General features: G+C 30.3%; 2 protein-coding genes and 1 long non-coding RNA gene across 5 annotated transcripts; all 3 read left to right on the top strand.

The window, feature by feature from the left end:
- LOC128035977 (uncharacterized) lies at window positions 1-3,445 on the top strand. 2 transcript variants are annotated; one of them, XR_008192675.1, is made up of 3 exons: window positions 84-708; window positions 806-945; window positions 3,319-3,445. It is a non-coding gene; the product is annotated as an uncharacterized LOC128035977 (long non-coding RNA). The 2 variants fall into 2 exon arrangements; XR_008192674.1 differs by lacking the exon at window positions 3,319-3,445 and having other exon boundaries at window positions 1-708; window positions 806-1,737.
- A 3,123-nt stretch (window positions 3,446-6,568) lies between these two features.
- On the top strand, window positions 6,569-10,247 carry LOC105781329 (palmitoyl-acyl carrier protein thioesterase, chloroplastic). Its single transcript, XM_012605868.2, has 7 exons — window positions 6,569-6,758; window positions 7,539-8,122; window positions 8,250-8,383; window positions 8,617-8,730; window positions 9,058-9,229; window positions 9,324-9,392; window positions 9,757-10,247. The coding sequence occupies exons 2-7, from the start codon at window positions 7,625-7,627 to the stop codon at window positions 10,006-10,008; spliced, it is 1,239 nt and encodes a 412-aa protein (XP_012461322.1). The 5' UTR covers window positions 6,569-6,758; window positions 7,539-7,624; the 3' UTR covers window positions 10,009-10,247.
- Window positions 10,248-15,442: 5,195 nt separating this feature from the next.
- LOC105781326 (serine/threonine protein phosphatase 2A 57 kDa regulatory subunit B' kappa isoform) lies at window positions 15,443-19,092 on the top strand. 2 transcript variants are annotated; one of them, XM_012605861.2, is made up of 3 exons: window positions 15,443-15,680; window positions 16,430-17,690; window positions 18,356-19,092. In XM_012605861.2, the coding sequence occupies exons 2-3, from the start codon at window positions 16,527-16,529 to the stop codon at window positions 18,710-18,712; spliced, it is 1,521 nt and encodes a 506-aa protein (XP_012461315.1). In that variant the 5' UTR covers window positions 15,443-15,680; window positions 16,430-16,526; the 3' UTR covers window positions 18,713-19,092. The 2 variants fall into 2 exon arrangements, with proteins under 2 accessions (XP_012461315.1, XP_012461314.1); XM_012605860.2 differs by having other exon boundaries at window positions 16,449-17,690.
- The last annotated feature ends 19 nt before the right edge of the window (window positions 19,093-19,111 follow it).

Here is a 19,111-nt window from a genome sequence, read left to right on the forward strand (position 1 = left end):
ATGAAAGGCTAGCTTCTACGAAATTGCACATTTAATCTGCGGAAAGTTAAAAAGGAACAAACAACAATCGTCAAACGTCTTATATATAAGTGAAGTAGTAACTTAAAGCAGTCATTAGCTATAAGTGCTTCAAAATCACAATCACATCATCATCAACTTCTTCAATCAAACAGTTCTGAGTTTCCGCCATGTCTGCAATCCCTAACTTTCTTTCAAGCTCCAAATCGACCCTTCGTTGCTGCAGCAAGTCTCAGAATCCTCGAGAAAAACCCAGTTTCAAAACCCGTTGTTCCTCGATGGCGAAGCAACAGAAAACTAGGTTTTACATCCTCAGACGTTGTATCACCATGCTTTTGTGTTGGCACGAACCGTCATGAGATCGTCTTCGTTACTGTTTCAGTTGATCGCCTCTAGTTTAGTTAGTTAGGTTAAGAGACAAAACATAACCCTGTTTTCTTTTCGGACATAGTTAGAAGACAAATCTGGGTTTCGAGATTGAGGAGAGCTGTGGGATATTTGAGGAGGAGAAGTTCGTGAAATTCAAGTGCTGCCGCTGCCGGCGGCGATGTTTTCTTCGTCTCGATATCCTGGGAAACTTAGATTAGTTATATGATTAGGATGGGATTGAAGAAAAAAGAGGTTTTCGAGGGGCATTTTTTTGATAAATACAAAGTGTAACTTCTTTAATTTTTACAAGTAACTAAAAAGGTATATTTTCTCATATTGCACTGATAAAGTTAAAAGTTTTATTGCCGATCACAAGTTCTAATTTTCGTATCTGATTCCATTCTTCTATTAACACTAGAGAATCTAGAAGAAAATCAAATTCTAATACTCGGAGTCTTCCGCTGAAGGGAAGAGTTGTTTATGGGCCGGGCTGTTTATTTATCTCGATTTGCCCGACTCAAGATGGACTGGACATGAGTTTACATCGCTTAATCTACGGTCAGTTCGACTTATTTTATTATATTTTATATTAATATTTATATATTTCTAGATTTAAAATAAAATAAAAATAATTATTTTTTAAGCAATAAGATGAGCTTTTTAGGCTGATTTTTAGTTTCTTTTTTTCAAAAGTGCTTAAAATTTCAGTCAAAAGCAACCTGTTCTGCACAGCTTTTCTTTCAAAAGTATTTTTTTTAAGCAATGAAGAACAGACTCTTAGATGAATTAGGCTTGAGCCTGAGTTTGGAAATTTTCTAAATTAGATTGCGATCCGTCTTGGTTCATGAACATCTTTATTCCAAAGTGTTTCCAAATACATGAAAAAAAAAATTATTGTTTGATCGATGGAATTTAATACTATCTGAGAATACATTTTACTAAATTATTTTCATATTATAATATTTTATTTTACTAATTAATTAATGTATTTCTCTATATTAATTTTTCTCGTCATATAATAATAAGTATAGCTGAAATGTTATTTGGAGAATATATTAAAAATATTTAGAGAGTTTCACCAAAAATTTTTCAAGAGTTTAATTAATTAATATTTAATTTCGATTTAAATAAAATGAATCACAAACATTAAAATGAGGGTAAAATTGCCAAAAAATTTTACATTATTATTGGTATATAAGTTTATGTAAGGAAGAGGTGGTATTGAAATATGTCAATGTTAACGGCGCCACTTTTTGCAACCACAAAAAAGTGTCGTGACTTCAAAATAAGAAAACTACCGTTGTTTCCTCTATTTGCTATAGTGAATTACAGTCTTAAATGTTAAAGTTACCTGTCGAGCACATTATTTTAACTAAAGCATGATTTGGTTTGCATATAAACCTTTAACAAGTATACTTTTTATATAATATTTTTCATGTGTGCATGTACCCTAATTTATATTAGAATTGATAAATAAATATCAATATTAGTAGCGGATTTGTTCAAAAGTTGAGCTATCTGTCTAAGTTTAAAGTTTCGTTCGAAATTTGAGAGGATTTGAATAAATATATTAGGTTTGAATAATGAGCTTAGGCTAAAAACATTGGACCTATTCGGAATATAGGTTAGGCTTGGGCTCAAATATTCAAGCCCAGTACTCAACCCGACGCTATTATATTATATAAATTGTAAAATTTAAAAATTAAATATATAGTAATATATAATGTTATGATGTAAATATTAAAATTTATTAAGTTGTTTGTATATAAAATTTTAATGAATAAAAAATTCAAAAAATTAAAAATAATATAGACGGATCTAAAATGAGTATGGGTACACTTTGACAAAATTTTATGCTTATATTTTGGCTGAATCAAAATTAAATAATCATAAAATCTATTAATAACATATTTAAATCCAATTGAACCTAATGTCCATGAACATCTTAATACATAGTTATTCCCTTCTTCTTCTTTTTTTTTTAAGTGTAATGAGTACAGATACAAGTTTGAGTAATCACAAGTATCAAACTATTACAAACGTACAGTCTAAGTAGTCACAATGCAGAACCAAACCATTACATTACAAACAGGCTAAGAGTTGATACAATCTTGATTAAAATCAACAAATTGATTGAACTAGACTAAAACTATAATAAGGTGCCAAACTTTTTGTACACCTAATTAATGTCGGTCTTAGGGTTTGGTATTAGTCTTTATAGTTTGTGAAATTTGTAAATTTAATCATTATACTTTAATTTGATTAATTTTAGTTTTTTTAATTATAGTTTGTCAATTTTAGTCCTTACTATTTTCAAATATTGGAATTTAATCTCGCCCAAATAGTAATGATTATATTCGTTTGGTTAATTTAATTTATTAATTATGTACTATGCATACAATTGTAGATTTGGTTCATATTCTCTAATTGGATCATTTTAAGTCTCTTTACTTTTCAAAATTTAAAATGTCAGTTTTGATGCCAATGACAAGTGGTTAATCTATTAATGAGATTTTAATCAAGTAATATGTGAAAATAATAAGATGATATAATATTACACATATGATACTATGTTTGGCACATTAGATCTTAGAAATAGTAAAAATTAACTTAATGAATTTGGTGACAATTGAAAATATAAAATTAAAATAAATTAAAATATAAGGATTAAATTCAAATTTTCACAAAATATAGAAACCAACAGCAGAATTTAACCATAAAAATGGATGGGATCTTTCACGCCAACATTAACATTGATAAATCGAATATTTAATATTATTATAAATTATATATGATATTACCATGTAAAATATGACAAGTGTTTGATGTCTTAAAACTGAATAAAAGAAATTTTAATGTATATAATGGTGCAAAATTAAGATTTTTATAATGGGGATATTTACGATCAGACCCAATTATCAACGCGTGTAGGTACCTCTTGGTCCACAATTAATTTCGCCCAATGGTGGCAGCTTGCATATGAGTGGCATCGTGGTATATTAATGACTCGCCGAGGTGGTCAAACGAAAAACCCGTGTGACGTGCAAATATCACTTTCATTTGAAAACTTTTTATTTGTTTATTTTGAAATAAACTTTTATTTATTATGATAGTTGTATTTTAATAAATTTAAAAATTTAAAAACTTTTATTTATTTGTCGCAGAATTATAATCCATTATATAAAGACTAATTATTTTATACATTATTAGTGAAATAAAAAAAATTTCACAACGAACCTCATGCGATAATTTGATACTTAAGGGTGTTTACCATTTTAAATATAATATGATTTAAATTACGCTAATAACGTTTATTGTTCAAACTTTAACCTATTATTATAATTTATTAAAAAATCCACAACCAAATTTAAGAAATTATCGTGTCTTTCAAAACTTCCACAAGCAAATATTATATAAATATTTCTACGTAATATTGAGGCGGATGAGAGGCTTTCTAGAATTTTCCTTTGACATGAATTTCCAAAAAGGTTGTTTCGACGAAGGGAACGAAGATTGAAATAAAAAGTAGACCGCAGCCAATTCTTTTCGACTCTAATTCAATTACAAGTCAAACTCCTTCCCAAGGGATTTTAGGACTGATAAAAAAATTTAAAAATAAAAAATCTACTTAAATACTAATATTCAATTCAATTTAATTTATGGTGAGCTTGGATGGGCGATTGGGTGCGGTGCGGTACGTTTAGCTTATTTTTTGTCTCACGCTACAGTATTTAATCTCACTGTCACCGCTGTTTTTACATTAACCGCAAGTAAACGCACCGTCCATCCAAATTCACCCTTAATTTCATTTTACATTATCTTTGATTATTAGTTAAATATATTTGATTCGATTTTTTTATTTCCATTAAACAAATTTAGTTATCCTTAAAAATAGTTATTTTAATCAAACTAATTTTTATATTTTTGCTGTGTCAGGGCCTCGGCCTTCCTAAAATAGAAAATTTTTCATTTAAATTTTTTAAAATTTTTAAAATTCTAAATTAGTAAAGATAAAATTATACTTTAGCCCTCTTAAAAATGATAAAAAATTGATTTAATCCTTTAATGATTATAAAGATTTAGGCTATTCAAATAGGGAAATTCTATTTTTACTATCGTACAAAATTACAATTTAATTTCACCCTCTTCTGGTTTCGTCCCTGATTGAGTATTAGCTTGATTGGTATAGACATTGCTGCCAATGTAGGAGGACGTGAGTTTTAATGCGTTAAAGCGCATTATCCTCTTATTTATAGATTGATGAGGGGTTATGGGTAGTTCTAGGCATTATACAAAAAAGAGATATGATCAGAACCTATAATGAGATTGTTAAAAAAAATAATTTTAAATTTTACAATATAAATATTTTAAATTTAAATCAGTAAAATAAATTTAAAATACTACAAAAACTAGTTATTTTAAAAGAATTAAAATTTACTAAATAAAGTGGTATAAATAAGAATTTATACGATTATTTAATCTCTTGATTAATCTAGAGTTATATAAAATAAATTATATTATTATGAATGTGCTTTATCTTTTTTATATAAAATTAATAAAACATAATATTTTTTTAAAATTTTAATAAATATTTTAAAAATATATATTTTTAATCATGTGGTAGTTGTGTCTTAATCTGATATTGGATGAGGATTGCCCCAAATTATGGTTCCACTAAATTGACGTATTGGGTGAGGATCGCCCCAAATCATATATATTATTTTATTTAAATTTAATTATTTTATTCTAGTCAAAATTGACATACAAGCCAAATATTTCAATTTATAAAAATAGAAAAATGAAGGAGAAAATGGAATCCCATTTTTGGTTAGCCATTTGTTTACCTAACTTCGTCCTAATGGCCAATGGGTCAAAATTTCTTTCAAATCATGAATATTTATTATTATTTTAATTTATTTCTTCTCCAACTTGAAAAAGAAACTATTATGCCCCCAAGCTATGTATTTTTGACTTTACCTTATTTACTTATTTTTATAAAAACCTTCCATTTCAAGTTTTATATATTCTATTTTTTTACTTCAAATGCCATTTCAATTTTTTATACTTATTATATGAATTATTATTTGTATATTGCGGAAAATTTTAATTTTATTAATAATTTACCATATGTTTTATTTTTTAGTTTTAAATACAATTTAAAAACTAATTAATGTCAATTTTCAACCCGCTTGTGAAATTAAAAATACAGTAAAATGATAAATTAAAATTATAATAATAAAATAAAATTAAAACAGTTACTATTTTTTAATATATTCTTTTAAAATTACAAGTACAATCACAAGTCTAATACATATAATGAACATATGAATAACTATTATCATAAGTAATTATTATAATGTATGATCAAATTGATAATCGAATAATATATGTATCTAAACTATAATAAATTTGGACATAGTCTTGTATGACCGAATTTAAAATAGACTAAAATTTAAATTAAGAAACCGCTCATGTTATTTATATGGGGTTATGTATGTTGTATTTTGGTTCTATTATTCACATCTTCGATTAATACCAATATTAAAAAAAATAAAACTCTAGTAAGTAAACATGTAGTATATGATGAGACTCAAATATAATCGCTTAAGATTTTAAGACCTTAATTCTTACTGAGTTTTGTAAAATTTTATTTTCATTTGATAAATAAGTTTAAACCTAATAAAAATATTTTAAAGTCTAAAATAAAATAAAATCAAAATCAAAATTGGATAAAAATATAACAACCTCTTAATAAAGGGCAAATTAGATATATATATATATATATACATGCCGTTATAGAAAAAATTAGGATTTTAGATAAATTTGAAAAAATTTAAAATAGATCGCTTTTATTAGATATCGATGACATATGATAAAAACGTTTTTATCACATGTATAAAAATGGATTTATTTACTTAAATTTCAAATCAAACGAATTATTCCCATAATTATTAATTAAAAGTGGCATATATGGCTAAACCTCTTAACTAGATCGAGGACAAAAATGTTTAATAGGAATTTAAAATTTAAAAATGTTAACCAACATGAATTAAGGGGTAAGGGCAACATGGTAAATAAGCGAAAGTGGTGTTACAAATTTGGAAAATTGAAAACAAAAAACGAAACCGATAGGCGGGAGGGACAGGGTGTACGCTATAAATAGAGGCGTTGGAGGCCGTTTCCCTACCACGTACTAGACAGCTGGCCTTGAATCTTCTCTCTTTATAAATTAAAAAGAAATTTAGACGAAATATAAAAAACAACACGAAAACCAGAAGAAAATAAGGATTTGAGGATTCTAAGTGAACTTTCTCGTCTTTGCAATTTTCTCGAGAAAATTGCCCCTCGATTGATTCTGTTTTTTGTTTGAGGTATGGACGCAAATGCTTTAGTTATATTTTAATTATCATCTTGTTTTTTTTTTCCCGTTTTTTTTTGGTTTGATTCGCGTTTTGCTAGTTGAAGTGTTGTTGCTCTGTCTGGTTGGCGAGAAACGGAAGGAAAATTCTAGATGTGCTTTTGAAAAAAAAAGGTTCTGAGTGATGGTTAGGTGTCATAGGAGAGTTGTTTTTCTTTTCATAGCAACCAAATACAGCTCAAAATGGTTAAGTTTTTCCTTCTTTCTTTAGAATGTCTGTTTCTCCGTCGTCTTTTCTTGTGATTTAGTGAAACAGGGAAACGTAAAAGATTTTTGAAAGAATGCTATGTTCTGTATTATAACGGATAAGGAAGCTGATATGTGTTCATGAATTGTTTGCTTTTTTTTTTTTATTATCTCTATTCTTTTATTTTTAAACTTTTTTTGGCTTTTTGTTATTTAAAATATTTTTACAGCTTAGATCTGTTTCTTTTTCTTTTTTTGGCTGTTCTGCTTCGTTTGTGGCATATTTACTGTGGTGCTCTGTTAAATTACTTTGTTTTTTAAGAAGATTTAAAACGATGGTTTCTTTGTAGAAATGGATAACTTGATTTTTCAAATATATGTTCTTTGGTTAGACTATAGAGAAAACTAAATTGGTAATTTGTGATGTTGCATTGAATTATTGAATATGTGAACATTAGAGTCATAATTTGAGGATTTTGTCATTATCTGCATTTGTTAACGCGACTTTTAGAAATATTCTGATTCTCTATTATAATATGTTATACAGTGCAGATGCAGCAGATGCTTTTCTAAAAAGCTTGCACGTCGTAAAAGAGGGAATTTGATAATAGTTAGTTTTAATTTATAAAAAACATGGTTGCTACTGCTGCTACATCCTCATTCTTTCCGGTCACTCCATCTCCTGACTCCTCTGACTCGAAAAAGAAAAGGCTTGGAAATGGATCAATTAACCTCGGAGGTGTCAAGTCGAAAACTTCTTCTGGAAACTTGCAAGTCAAGGCAAATGCTCAAGCCCCTCCAAAAATAAACGGAACCAAAGTCGTTACACCTCCGGCGGAAGTTTTCAAGAACGAAGATGGTGTCAGTTTCCATCCTCCGAGGACGTTTATCAATCAATTGCCTGATTGGAGCATGCTTCTTGCTGCTATCACAACCGTTTTCTTGGCTGCTGAGAAGCAGTGGATGATGCTTGATTGGAAGCCGAAGCGACCTGACATGCTTATTGATCCATTTGGTATAGGAAAGATTGTTCAGGATGGTCTTGTTTTCCGTCAGAACTTCTCGATTAGGTCTTATGAGATAGGTGCTGATCAGACAGCTTCCATAGAGACAGTAATGAATCATTTACAGGTTCGGTTTTTGTTACTTGGCTAGGATGTTTGAACAGTTTAAGGAATTATAATTTATATTTATTGATTCTTCGTGTGGAGGTTTGGCTAAGAATGAATTCTAATTAATATATCTTTCCTTTTGGCAGGAAACAGCACTTAATCATGTTGGAAGTGCTGGACTGCTTGTAGATGGTTTTGGTTCAACCCCAGAGATGTGCAAGAAGAATCTAATATGGGTAGTCACTCGGATGCAAGTTGTGGTTGATCGCTATCCTACTTGGTAAGATGTACTTTCTTGCTCATAGGTTTCTCTTATAGCAACAATTCATGATAAACCACTTCTTGCTTACCATGTGGTTGAATGTGATGTTACTAAAACTTGTGTTTTGCTGCTAGTTGGTGTAGCTCTTGAAAATTGAATTTCACCAATAGTAGTTTTCTTGCTTGGATGATACATAAACTGCTATGGCAAGCTTAACTCTTACATTGGACTTATTTGTGTCTTTCTTGCAGGGGTAATGTTGTTCAAGTAGATACTTGGGTCAGTGCATCCGGAAAGAATTGCATGCGAAGGGATTGGCTTGTAAGAGATAGTAAAACTGGTGAAGTTCTAACAAGAGCTTCAAGGTAAGCCATTGTATGGCTGGTTTTTGTTCTTACCTTTAAACAAACGATGCATTGATCTTCTGACTCTGGCATGAAAAGATCTCGCATTCATTGTATATTATCATGATATATAGTCTGATGCTCGTTTTCTTCTCAAAAGATGGAAATGGGAGTAGCCTAAATCAAATATCTTTGCTAAATCTTTGCATATTCGTTTTGCAATCATTTGCAAAACCATTGCTCGATACGTGGTTGAGATTTTGGTTTCCCAGGCAACATAGAGTGATTGTTCTTTTTATCTATGTTTATCGATTCCTCTGTTTTGATTTTGGTTTTGGTGATCTGCAGTATCTGGGTGATGATGAATAAAGTGACTAGAAGGTTATCTAAAATGCCAGAAGAGGTCCGAGGGGAAATAGAACCTTATTTCATGAATTCCGAACCTGTTGTTGCCGAGGATGGCCGTAAATTAGTGAAACTCGATGACAGCAGTGCAGAATTTGTACAAAAAGGTTTAACTGTAAGTCCAGCTGCTCTTATCACTCTTCTTCAGCTTGGTTTCGGTTGTCACCACTTATAAGCATTCTTATTGAAAGTTTATGTCTAATTTGCAGCCTAGATGGAGTGATTTGGATGTCAACCAGCATGTCAATAATGTGAAGTACATCGGCTGGATCCTCGAGGTACATAACAATTTAACCGTCTTAAATTTTTAATGTTTGTTTCATATACCTGTGATTCCAAGGAAGAACTTGCTTCGGCTCTAGAAAAATTCGAACTGATAAACCGCATTTATGATCCAACCTAAAAGCAAAAGTTATTTTCTGTACATTCCTTTAAAGTGTTTAAGTTGCATTCATTGATGAACACAAATCATTTGCCGATTTCTTTGCATTCCCTTAGATGTTTCCTTGGAACCAGTAGCTTCCCACTAAGAAACCGCGGTTTAGGAACTCGATGCTCGGAATCTGATTTATGCAGTATTATTTCTCCTGATTTTCACCAATTTGACATGCATTTTAATCGGAAAACTAATACTGGTTGCAGAGTGCTCCATTGCCAATCTTGGAGACTCATGAACTATCCTCTATGACACTGGAGTATAGGAAGGAGTGTGGTAGGGACAGCGTGCTGCAGTCACTAACTGCTGTCTCCGACAATGGTACCGATGAGATCGAGTGCCAGCACTTGCTTCGTCTCGAAGGCGGGTCCGAGGTCATGAGAGGGAGGACCCAATGGAGGCCTAAGAATGCCAAAATTTCTGGGAATGTGGGTCAGATTCCAGCTGATACTGCCTAGAAATCCAAGTGTTCTTCCGAGTTATATATGTTTCTATATTTTTTCATGTATGTATTTATCAATGTAGTATATGTATGTAGCTTCACTGTATATCTCTTATTTATTCTTTCTTTCTCTCTCTCAACCTTTTATTCATTGAATCAAGAAAACTGTCCAAGGAAATTAGGAGCAGACCATGCCAGAGAAGCATATTTAGTTATTCTTTATTGTTTTATTATATAGTTATCATGTGATGTGTATTTTAATTTCTTTTATTAGATTGCGATTTTTTTAAATTAATAACAGAAGTAAAATCCTAAATAAGTATTTCTTATAAATATCATATGGTATAATGTCATTCTACTAACCTAGAGTGTAATGATTTCCTTACTATTTATAATCAAGTGTTACGGTTCAACATTTGATGACTTTGATAATTTTGTGTTATGATTAAAACACGAATCTATACAAATTTATTAATGATAAATATATGATATAAAATATATCACATAAATACGTAAATTTATGGATGTATGTATGTAATAATTTTACATAACTCATAGATCTTTTTGTCTTATAACAATCAATTTAACATACTACAATTTGTTTATGGATTATCATTAAATAAAACTAATATTGAAATTAAAGAAGTCTACAATTAGGTCGATTGAGTCTTAATTTGATTAATATCGACATTGTTGCCGGTGCAAGAAGACGTGGGTTTGAGTGTATTGAAGCGCATTATTCTGTTATTTAAGGGTTAGAGAGGGGTTATGAGTAGTTCTAAACATTGTATCAAAAAGAGTAGATAAGATAAGAATCTATAAACTATAATTGAGTATTATTTATTTATTAATTTTTGTTTTATGATGTTATTTAAAGAAACTTAATAGTATTTTTTAAATCATTGGTAGAATTTTTTAGCTTCACTCACAATATAAATTTTATATTTGACATGTTTTTTGTAACACCTCTTACCCGATACCGTTGCCGGAATCGAGCACGAAGCGTTACGTAACTTAACTTACTAATTCGGAGCATAAAAATTTACTTTTAAAATTAATTCGCTCACGTTCAATCAATATGTCCCTAAAAAGGATCCTCGAGACCCTAAAACAAGTAATGAAAACGGTTCGGGTCCAAACCGGGAACATTAAAAATTTTCCAAATACTTAAACAAATTAAAATAATTTATTTCACTGTTCACAATAAAACTGTCTAACTGCACAGCAGTCGCTAAATTAATTATAACTCGAGTTAAGAAACTCAAAATTTAAATCCGTAAATTTTTCCTAAAACTAGACTCATATATCTTATTATCATAAAATTTTCAGAATTTTTAAATTGGCCAATTAGTACAGTTTATTAGTTAAATTTTCTCTATTTCACTGTTTGACAGTTTTGACCTCTAGTCACTAAAAATTAATTTTCTCTTTGTACAGATTTCATATGGTGCTTCCGCTAGTTTCTACTGAAAATAGACTCACCAAGGAATTAAGAAATATAAATTATAACTCATAATTCTTTCTGTACAATTTTTAATGATTTTCTAAATTCAAAACAGGGGACTTCATAAACCATTCTGGCTCTGTCACACTAAAATTCAGATATCTCATAATATAAAAGTTCTTTGCCTGCACTGTTTCTTTCATATGAATTAGACTCAATAAGCTTTAATTCTATATCTCATTCACTCTCTAATTCCATTTATACTAATTTTGGTGATTTTTCAAAATCATGTCATTGCTGCTGTCCAAAAACTTTACCATTGCAAATTTTTACTCTTTTATTATTTCTTTTAACTATCACATCAAACATAATCCTAATTAGCCATTTCAATAGCTAATTGTTATCGAATATTTTCGTGTCATCCTTTAGCCATAACATAAAGACATACACACAAAATGACTAAGTCCCTATACATGCCATAACTTAAAACATTTGTCAATGAAAATACTCAATTGGTAACTTACTAGTTGATAGTGTGAAGTGATCTTCCACGACCTCCAACCCGAGCTTGTTTGATAAGACTCTGGAACAAAGGAAAGGAAAGAGGTAAGCTTATAAAGCTTAGTAAGTTCACATGTAAAATAACAATCATTAGTAATGAATTTAGCTTATTACTAAGCTTTCATAATTTGCATAAATAATGCTAAGTTCATACTTTCTGTCTTACTCATCGGTAACCTTACCGAAAGCTCAGAATAAAAAAATAAAGCACCTTACTTAATAGCTTGCTTACGTACCTGCAACATCTCATTTAACACATTAATACTCTTTCATAATATAGGCATATTGCCAATCATGTCACAATGCGTCATAAGTATAACTGAAAACTTATCACTTACTTAATACTTGAATATACTCATTAAAATACTTTTAATATCATCAACTTATAACCTCAATATTATTAAGCCTTATGTACATACCTGTACTCTTTCCTCATGATCTTACCTTGTCATCTCTCTGAATTATTCTTTGGATTACTCAAATTCCTTTCCTTTGGAAACTTACCATTGCAATGTCTTGACATGGTCTTACGTGGTATCCTTGCCTTATAAACTCACCAATGCCATGCCTTGAAATGGTCTTAGATGGGATGTTTCCTTGCTACATTCGGCCATGTAGAAAAGAAATGAAGAAGACGATAGCTTATTTCATGTTATTTTGTCTTTATTCATTAATTAAGACATTTTACTAAAATGCCCTTAAATACCTTACTTACTAACCATGTCTATTTTTGTCCATCAAACTTTAATGATCTAATTACTATTTACGGACCTCTACTTTAAACCCCCATTTCAATTAAATACTTTATGAATTAGAACACATATTTTGCAACTTTTGCAAATAAGCCCTAATAGACAAATTAAACATGCAATCTATAAAATTTCTTATCGGTAGTCTAACACATGCATCTAATCAATCGGTAAATCATGATAATTCATCGTAATAAACTTTTCTATTTTAGATTTGTGGTTTCGCAACCACTATTTCGTTTAGGCCTATTTCGAGATGTTACATTTTTATAGTTGATTTTTTTACAAACCAAAACAAATGGATAATTTACAACCAACTATAAAAACCAGTCTAAAAATTGAAGTATAATTAAGGATCAATTTATTAATATTAAAAAAAAGACCCAACTTTCGTGAAGATCTTGGCGTTTATTTACTACCACTTTATTTATTTTTTGACTAAAACTGTCGCTATGCGAGATTAATTATTAATTTAGCTGAGACTATTTTTATTATAAAATTTAAAGATCACGTTGATTTAAACGTATTTAAGTATATATTAAATTAAGATTATGAGTTGATTATTTAGGAATTGTAGGAAAAGGTGTGTATATATATATTTAGAAAGAGTTCGCGTTGGGCCTCGGCCCAAAACCTTACATGGTGAAGCCACCGCCAGAAACCGGGCTTGTTATTTGATTTGCGAGGTTAAAATGAAGGAAAAAAAAGATTCTCATACGACGAATACGAAAGCGGCACGTCCCCGACATTCCAGCATTTGGCACCTGCGTGTCGGAGATTCATTTCTTGCGTTGACTTTAAAAGTTTGGACACCTTGGTCCTACTTTATCTTTCATTTGACCTTCTTACCCCTTTTTTTTGACTTTCTTACCTATATGGACTAAAGTAAATTTGTGTATCTAATTATCTTTTAACCTAATATTATAAAAATAATTTTATTTCTAAGAAATATTGAGAGCAGTTTACCATATTTTATTTTATCAATAAATGAATGCATTTTTTTATTTTTTCAAATAAATCATTTCTTATCGAACACATACTAAATAAATTATTAATAGTACATAATGAGACACTCACAATAATGCGAGTGAAAAATAAATTTTACGTAAAAATTTTAAAAATAATAATAAGACTTTGATTAAAATAATAAAATTAAAGTTTAGAAAATTCGAATGTGTCTTAACTTCAAATATTGAATACACATTTATTTTGAATTTAAATTTGTGTTTATATATAAAAATATAAATGATAAAAATCATAATAATATTTATTAATTATTTTAAAATTTAAAATTTTAATTCTTTAGTCAAATTAATATCGACTTGACTAATAATATTAACTCAATAAAATTAATAAATAATAGTATAAAATGTAAAGTTTTCATAATTAGTTACAAATAAGAAATAAAAGTTTGATATTATAAAAAATTTAAATACTAATTTAAATACAAAATTTCATAGATTTTTTAATATTTTGAAAACATTAAAACCCTAAAATAATATTCCGTGTGTAAAAGATCATTAGTGCTAAAATTGATTTTTTTATATTCTATTGTTCTTTTGGATGAACTCATATAATATATTATTAAATTATGCTATATTCATTAAAATTATATAATAAATATATTTATTAAAACTATAAATATATTTTAATTAAAATACTAAGATTAAAGGTTTAAAACTTATGGTAACTTTAATTCAAATATTATTATGTGCAATTTTATTATAAGTTTTATTGATTTATAAAATATAAAAATAAATAATATTTTGAAGTTTAAAAGATTAGATTTGGGGTAAATTGAATTTCTGAACTGAGTTAAATTAAATTTTAGTAAAATGACAGTTGACATTAAATTCAGAAATTAAATTTAGATAATTTAATCTTTTCATTATAAAAATATAATATAACATGAAATTAAATATTTTTCACATTTATTTCTGCTTGTTTTGACTTACAAAGACAAGTCGTTCAAAGAGAATTGACTAATTAATGTATAATATAACAAAGCCAAAATTCATTTATAAGAAAAAGTTTCTTAGTATAACCTAAAGATTCTCTTTAATTAACCACGATTTCATTCACAAATACTCAAAGAGATGAACTATAATTGTGCTAAGACAACATGTCCCGAACTTAATCATTAGTTACTAATTATTATTATCACCATTATTATATTTATAATTATTAAACCCCAAAAATAATGTATAATGACTTTTTTAGTCCTTTAACTTTACAAAAAAGTCATTTTAGTCCACAATTTAGTTTTTTGCCTCTTTTAATCATTGAACTTGTGTTTTTTGTCAAATCACCCAAAATAATGGAACATTTAACGTTTGTTAACTATGCTGATGTGCCATACACGTGGATAACATGTTAGCATTTAATTTATTTTTAAAATTATAAAAATTATTTTTAAAAATTTAAAAAGTGTAAAAAATATAAAAATAAATATTTAAAAAAATAATTAAATGTTGATGTGTTATCCACGTATATGCCACATCAACAAAGTTAAAAAAATGTTAACTTTTCCATCCATTTTGGGTGATTTGACAAAAAAACATAAGCTTAAGGGCTAAAAAAGATACAAAATTAAATGGAGAGCTAAAATGACTTTTTTGTAAAGTTGGAGAGTCAAATAAGTTATTATACCAAAAAATAAAAACACATATTGTCCTTCTGGGAAAATGCCATATTCATCATTCAAAGAACCTAAACGACTGATCTTACATGGAGAGATCCAATACCTGCAAACTAATCTCTTTTTCATCACTTTCAAACTCAGAACACTAATCCCATTTCTTCCCTAACCTTAAAACTACTGAAAAAAGAATCAAAATGCTGTTCTTTGTCTAAAGTTTAAACCTTTTTTTTTTTCATTTCTTTTTCACTTCCTTCTTTGTTTTAAAAACCCTTTTGACAGCTCAATAAATACAGGTATATTTATTCTTGGCTTAGCTGCATGATTGGTTTATTTGTTGGTCCTTTTGGGTCCAAATGTTTACCTAAATTTAGAAGCTTGATGATGACATTTTGTGTTGTTAGTTAAAAGTTGCTATTTTTTTTTTATAAATGAGATCTGGGTTTCTTTCCCCCCTTTTGGAGTAAAGCTTGTGGTTTGGTGTTAGATCTTTGGTGATTTTACTCTTTTGTTTTCACTTCATGTTTACCAGATCTGAAATTTATATGAAAATTTCCTATCATGAAACAAGATTCTATCTTTTTTTTTTCTTTTATAGTTTTATCACAATAATGCTGCTATTAGGTCCTTGTTTGTTTCTGAAGTTTATGACTTTTGTTTATGGAGAACTTAGTTTTCAAGTGATATAGTAGCAAAGTGAGTGCTTTTGCTTGATTTCTGCCAATTTTGAAGACTAGCTGGTTTTGGATAATTTCTACTGAATTTTCTTTATGTTTTTCATTTTTTTTAATCAGCTTTATATGGCTAGAAGCTTATTTTTCTAGCATCTGATAGTTGGGATTTCCCCAATTTTTTAGTTGCTGCATTGAGTATTATGCTTGTTGTTTAAAGCCTGTTATTAATCTTAGCATGGTTTCTCATACCGGATATCGAAACGATATGATTGAAAATATCGGAAGTGAATCCATTTCTTGCTAGATTATCATTACTGTATGAAATCTTCATGTTTTTTAATCCATTTTTGAATCCTTTTTTTCACTTACAGTTTAGAATTTCATTAACAGATCGAGTCACTGTAAGTCTGAAACTGTTGTAATCTGATTCGGGACGTTTTTGTTGCTGGAAGTTGATATATTGTCATCATGATCAAACAAATTCTAAGAAAACTCCCACGCAAGTCGCAAAAATCTGACTCGTTAGATTCAGCTGGAAATGATTCAGACAACCATGCTTCTAACTCGGATGATGGAGTTCAATGTACAAATTTTGGGAATAAAATATCAAGTCGATTACGTGTGGTTAAACGGGTGTCCTCAGCTGTTTTTCCTGCTAGCATTATGGCTGGAGTGGAGGCGGTTGAGCCAAATCTGTCTTTCAATAATGTTTCAAATCCACAGAAACCGAACCTGTTTATCAGTAAATTGAACCTCTGCTGCGAGGCTTGTAATTCTAGTGATCCTGATAAAGGTACTGCCGAGCAAGATCTTAAACGGCGAACATTGATAGAGCTTGTTGATTTTGTTTCTTCGGGGTCTGCAAAGTTCAATGAAGCAGCAATTGCTGCAATGTGTAAAATGTGTGCTATTAACCTGTTCCGAGTTTTTCCACCTAAATATCGGTCCAATACCGCTAGTGGTGAAGCTGACGATGAAGAACCAATGTTTGATCCCGCCTGGTCCAGTTTACAACTCGTATATGATCTATTTCTTCAGTTTATCAGTTACAGTTCTCTTGATGCAAAGGTCGCAAAAAAGTACATAGATCAGCCTTTTATTTTGAGATTACTTGACCTATTTGAGTCCGAGGATCCCCGGGAAAGAGACTGTTTGAAAACAATCCTGCATAGGATTTATGGGAAATTCACGGTGCACAGGCCCTTTGTACGAAAAGCTGTTAGCAATATCATCTATACTTTCGTTTTTGAAACCGAAAGGCATAACGGTATTGCTGAGCTCTTGGAGATTTTCGGAAGTATTATTAGCGGATTTGCTGTACCATTGAAGGAGGAGCACAAGATGTTTCTATGTCGAGTCCTTATTCCTCTACACAAACCGAAATCAGTAGGTGTTTATCATCAACAACTTACATACTGTGTTGTGCAGTTTATCGATAAGGACCCGAAGTTAGCTAATAGTGTGATTACGGGACTGTTAAAGTACTGGCCGGTTACGAATAGCCAAAAGGAGTTGATGTTTATAAGCGAGTCAGAAGAGATTTTGGAGATGATTAGCATGACTGAGTTCCAAAAGATCATGGTTCCACTGTTCCGGCGTATTGCATGCTGCTTAAACAGCTTCCATTACCAGGTAATTTTCCTTCAAACCACTACAATAAATGTCAAAGAGTATTTTTGCTGGTTTTGCTTTTGGTTGATTGAGAATCTATTTTTAAAAGCCAGTATAGCATTCAATCTATTTTTCATGGTGATCTATGTCTCTTTTATCAGCTGCATGCTATTGGGAAGAGTGGTTTTACATTCTTATAGAATCATTGTAGTACATGGCTCGATTCTTTTAGCCTTTTTCTTATGCAAACTGCGATGGTACCCCAATTCCCTTCGGGATCTGCTCTTTTAGGAGAAAGAGGCAAATTAGTTTTGGGACAAAATTTCCATGCAGTGAACTGTATGTTAGTACAATTTTAATCACAGAAATCGGATTCATTTTGTTGGTATTAGCATTTCTGTTTGCCTATCGATTATTCTCCTACATACTCGGTGAAAAATGTATATTGGCTAGACAAATTAATTTAATGGTGATGGACTATGTTATTTGGACTTGAGTGTGCGAGTGTTGGATAGAAGTATTTAGAGGGTTCTTGGATGGTCATATTCTGATTCTCGTGTATGGATATGCATTGGACATTCGTATTTTTAAGAAAAAAGAAGGGTCAGAACAAAGTAGATGATCGACGTCATGCATTGAAATGGCAATATGAATTTGTTTTCACCTTAATTTTTCCTCATTTTCAGGTGGCTGAACGAGCCCACATGCTATGGAACAATGAGCATGTCCTTAATCTTATCAAGCATAACCGGCAGGTAATTTTCCCTCTCATCTTTCCAGCCCTCGAGCGGAATTCACGGAATCATTGGCACCAAACTGTGCTTAATCTGACAAAAAACACGAGAAAAATGTTGTCTGAGATTGACGATGAGCTCACACTTGCCTGTGAGCGTAAGTTGGAGGAAGAAAACTCCCAGTCAAACGAGGCATCCGAGAAGAGGAAACTAACATGGGAACGCCTGGAACTAGCTGCTGGTTTCGAACCCGCAGCTGCTAATCTCGTTCCTCCTCTAAAACCGGCTACCTGCTCTGTTGCCTGTTAATCATCGGAGTAACTTTGTCGTGAAAGGTGAAAGGAAAAGGTAATACGCATATACATTTCTAGCTGCTATGATTGCAGCCATGGATGTTGCTTCTTGGATTTGGTCAGGTTTGTGAAAAAGGGATTTGTAGACAGAGTTGAAGATTTGCAAGCTATGTTACTCGGTTTGAGTTTGAGTATCGATACGAGTATGTTTAATTTTTTTTCTTTTGCATCTTTAGATGGGCATCGAAGGGTTATATCTCCGTACTTATGTTTGTTGTATTGAATATGGGTACTCGAAAGCAACAAAAGTTGCAAGAAGTATGTATTGGCATCGTATGTATTGATTATGGGCTGTTTTTATCTGTCCATATTTTAGTCTATTTACATTTGAAGTTATTGCTTATGGTTCCATTAA

The sequence above is a fragment of the Gossypium raimondii genome, chromosome 13, assembly GCF_025698545.1.
Source record: "Gossypium raimondii isolate GPD5lz chromosome 13, ASM2569854v1, whole genome shotgun sequence".
NCBI classification, from domain to species: domain Eukaryota; kingdom Viridiplantae; phylum Streptophyta; class Magnoliopsida; order Malvales; family Malvaceae; genus Gossypium; species Gossypium raimondii.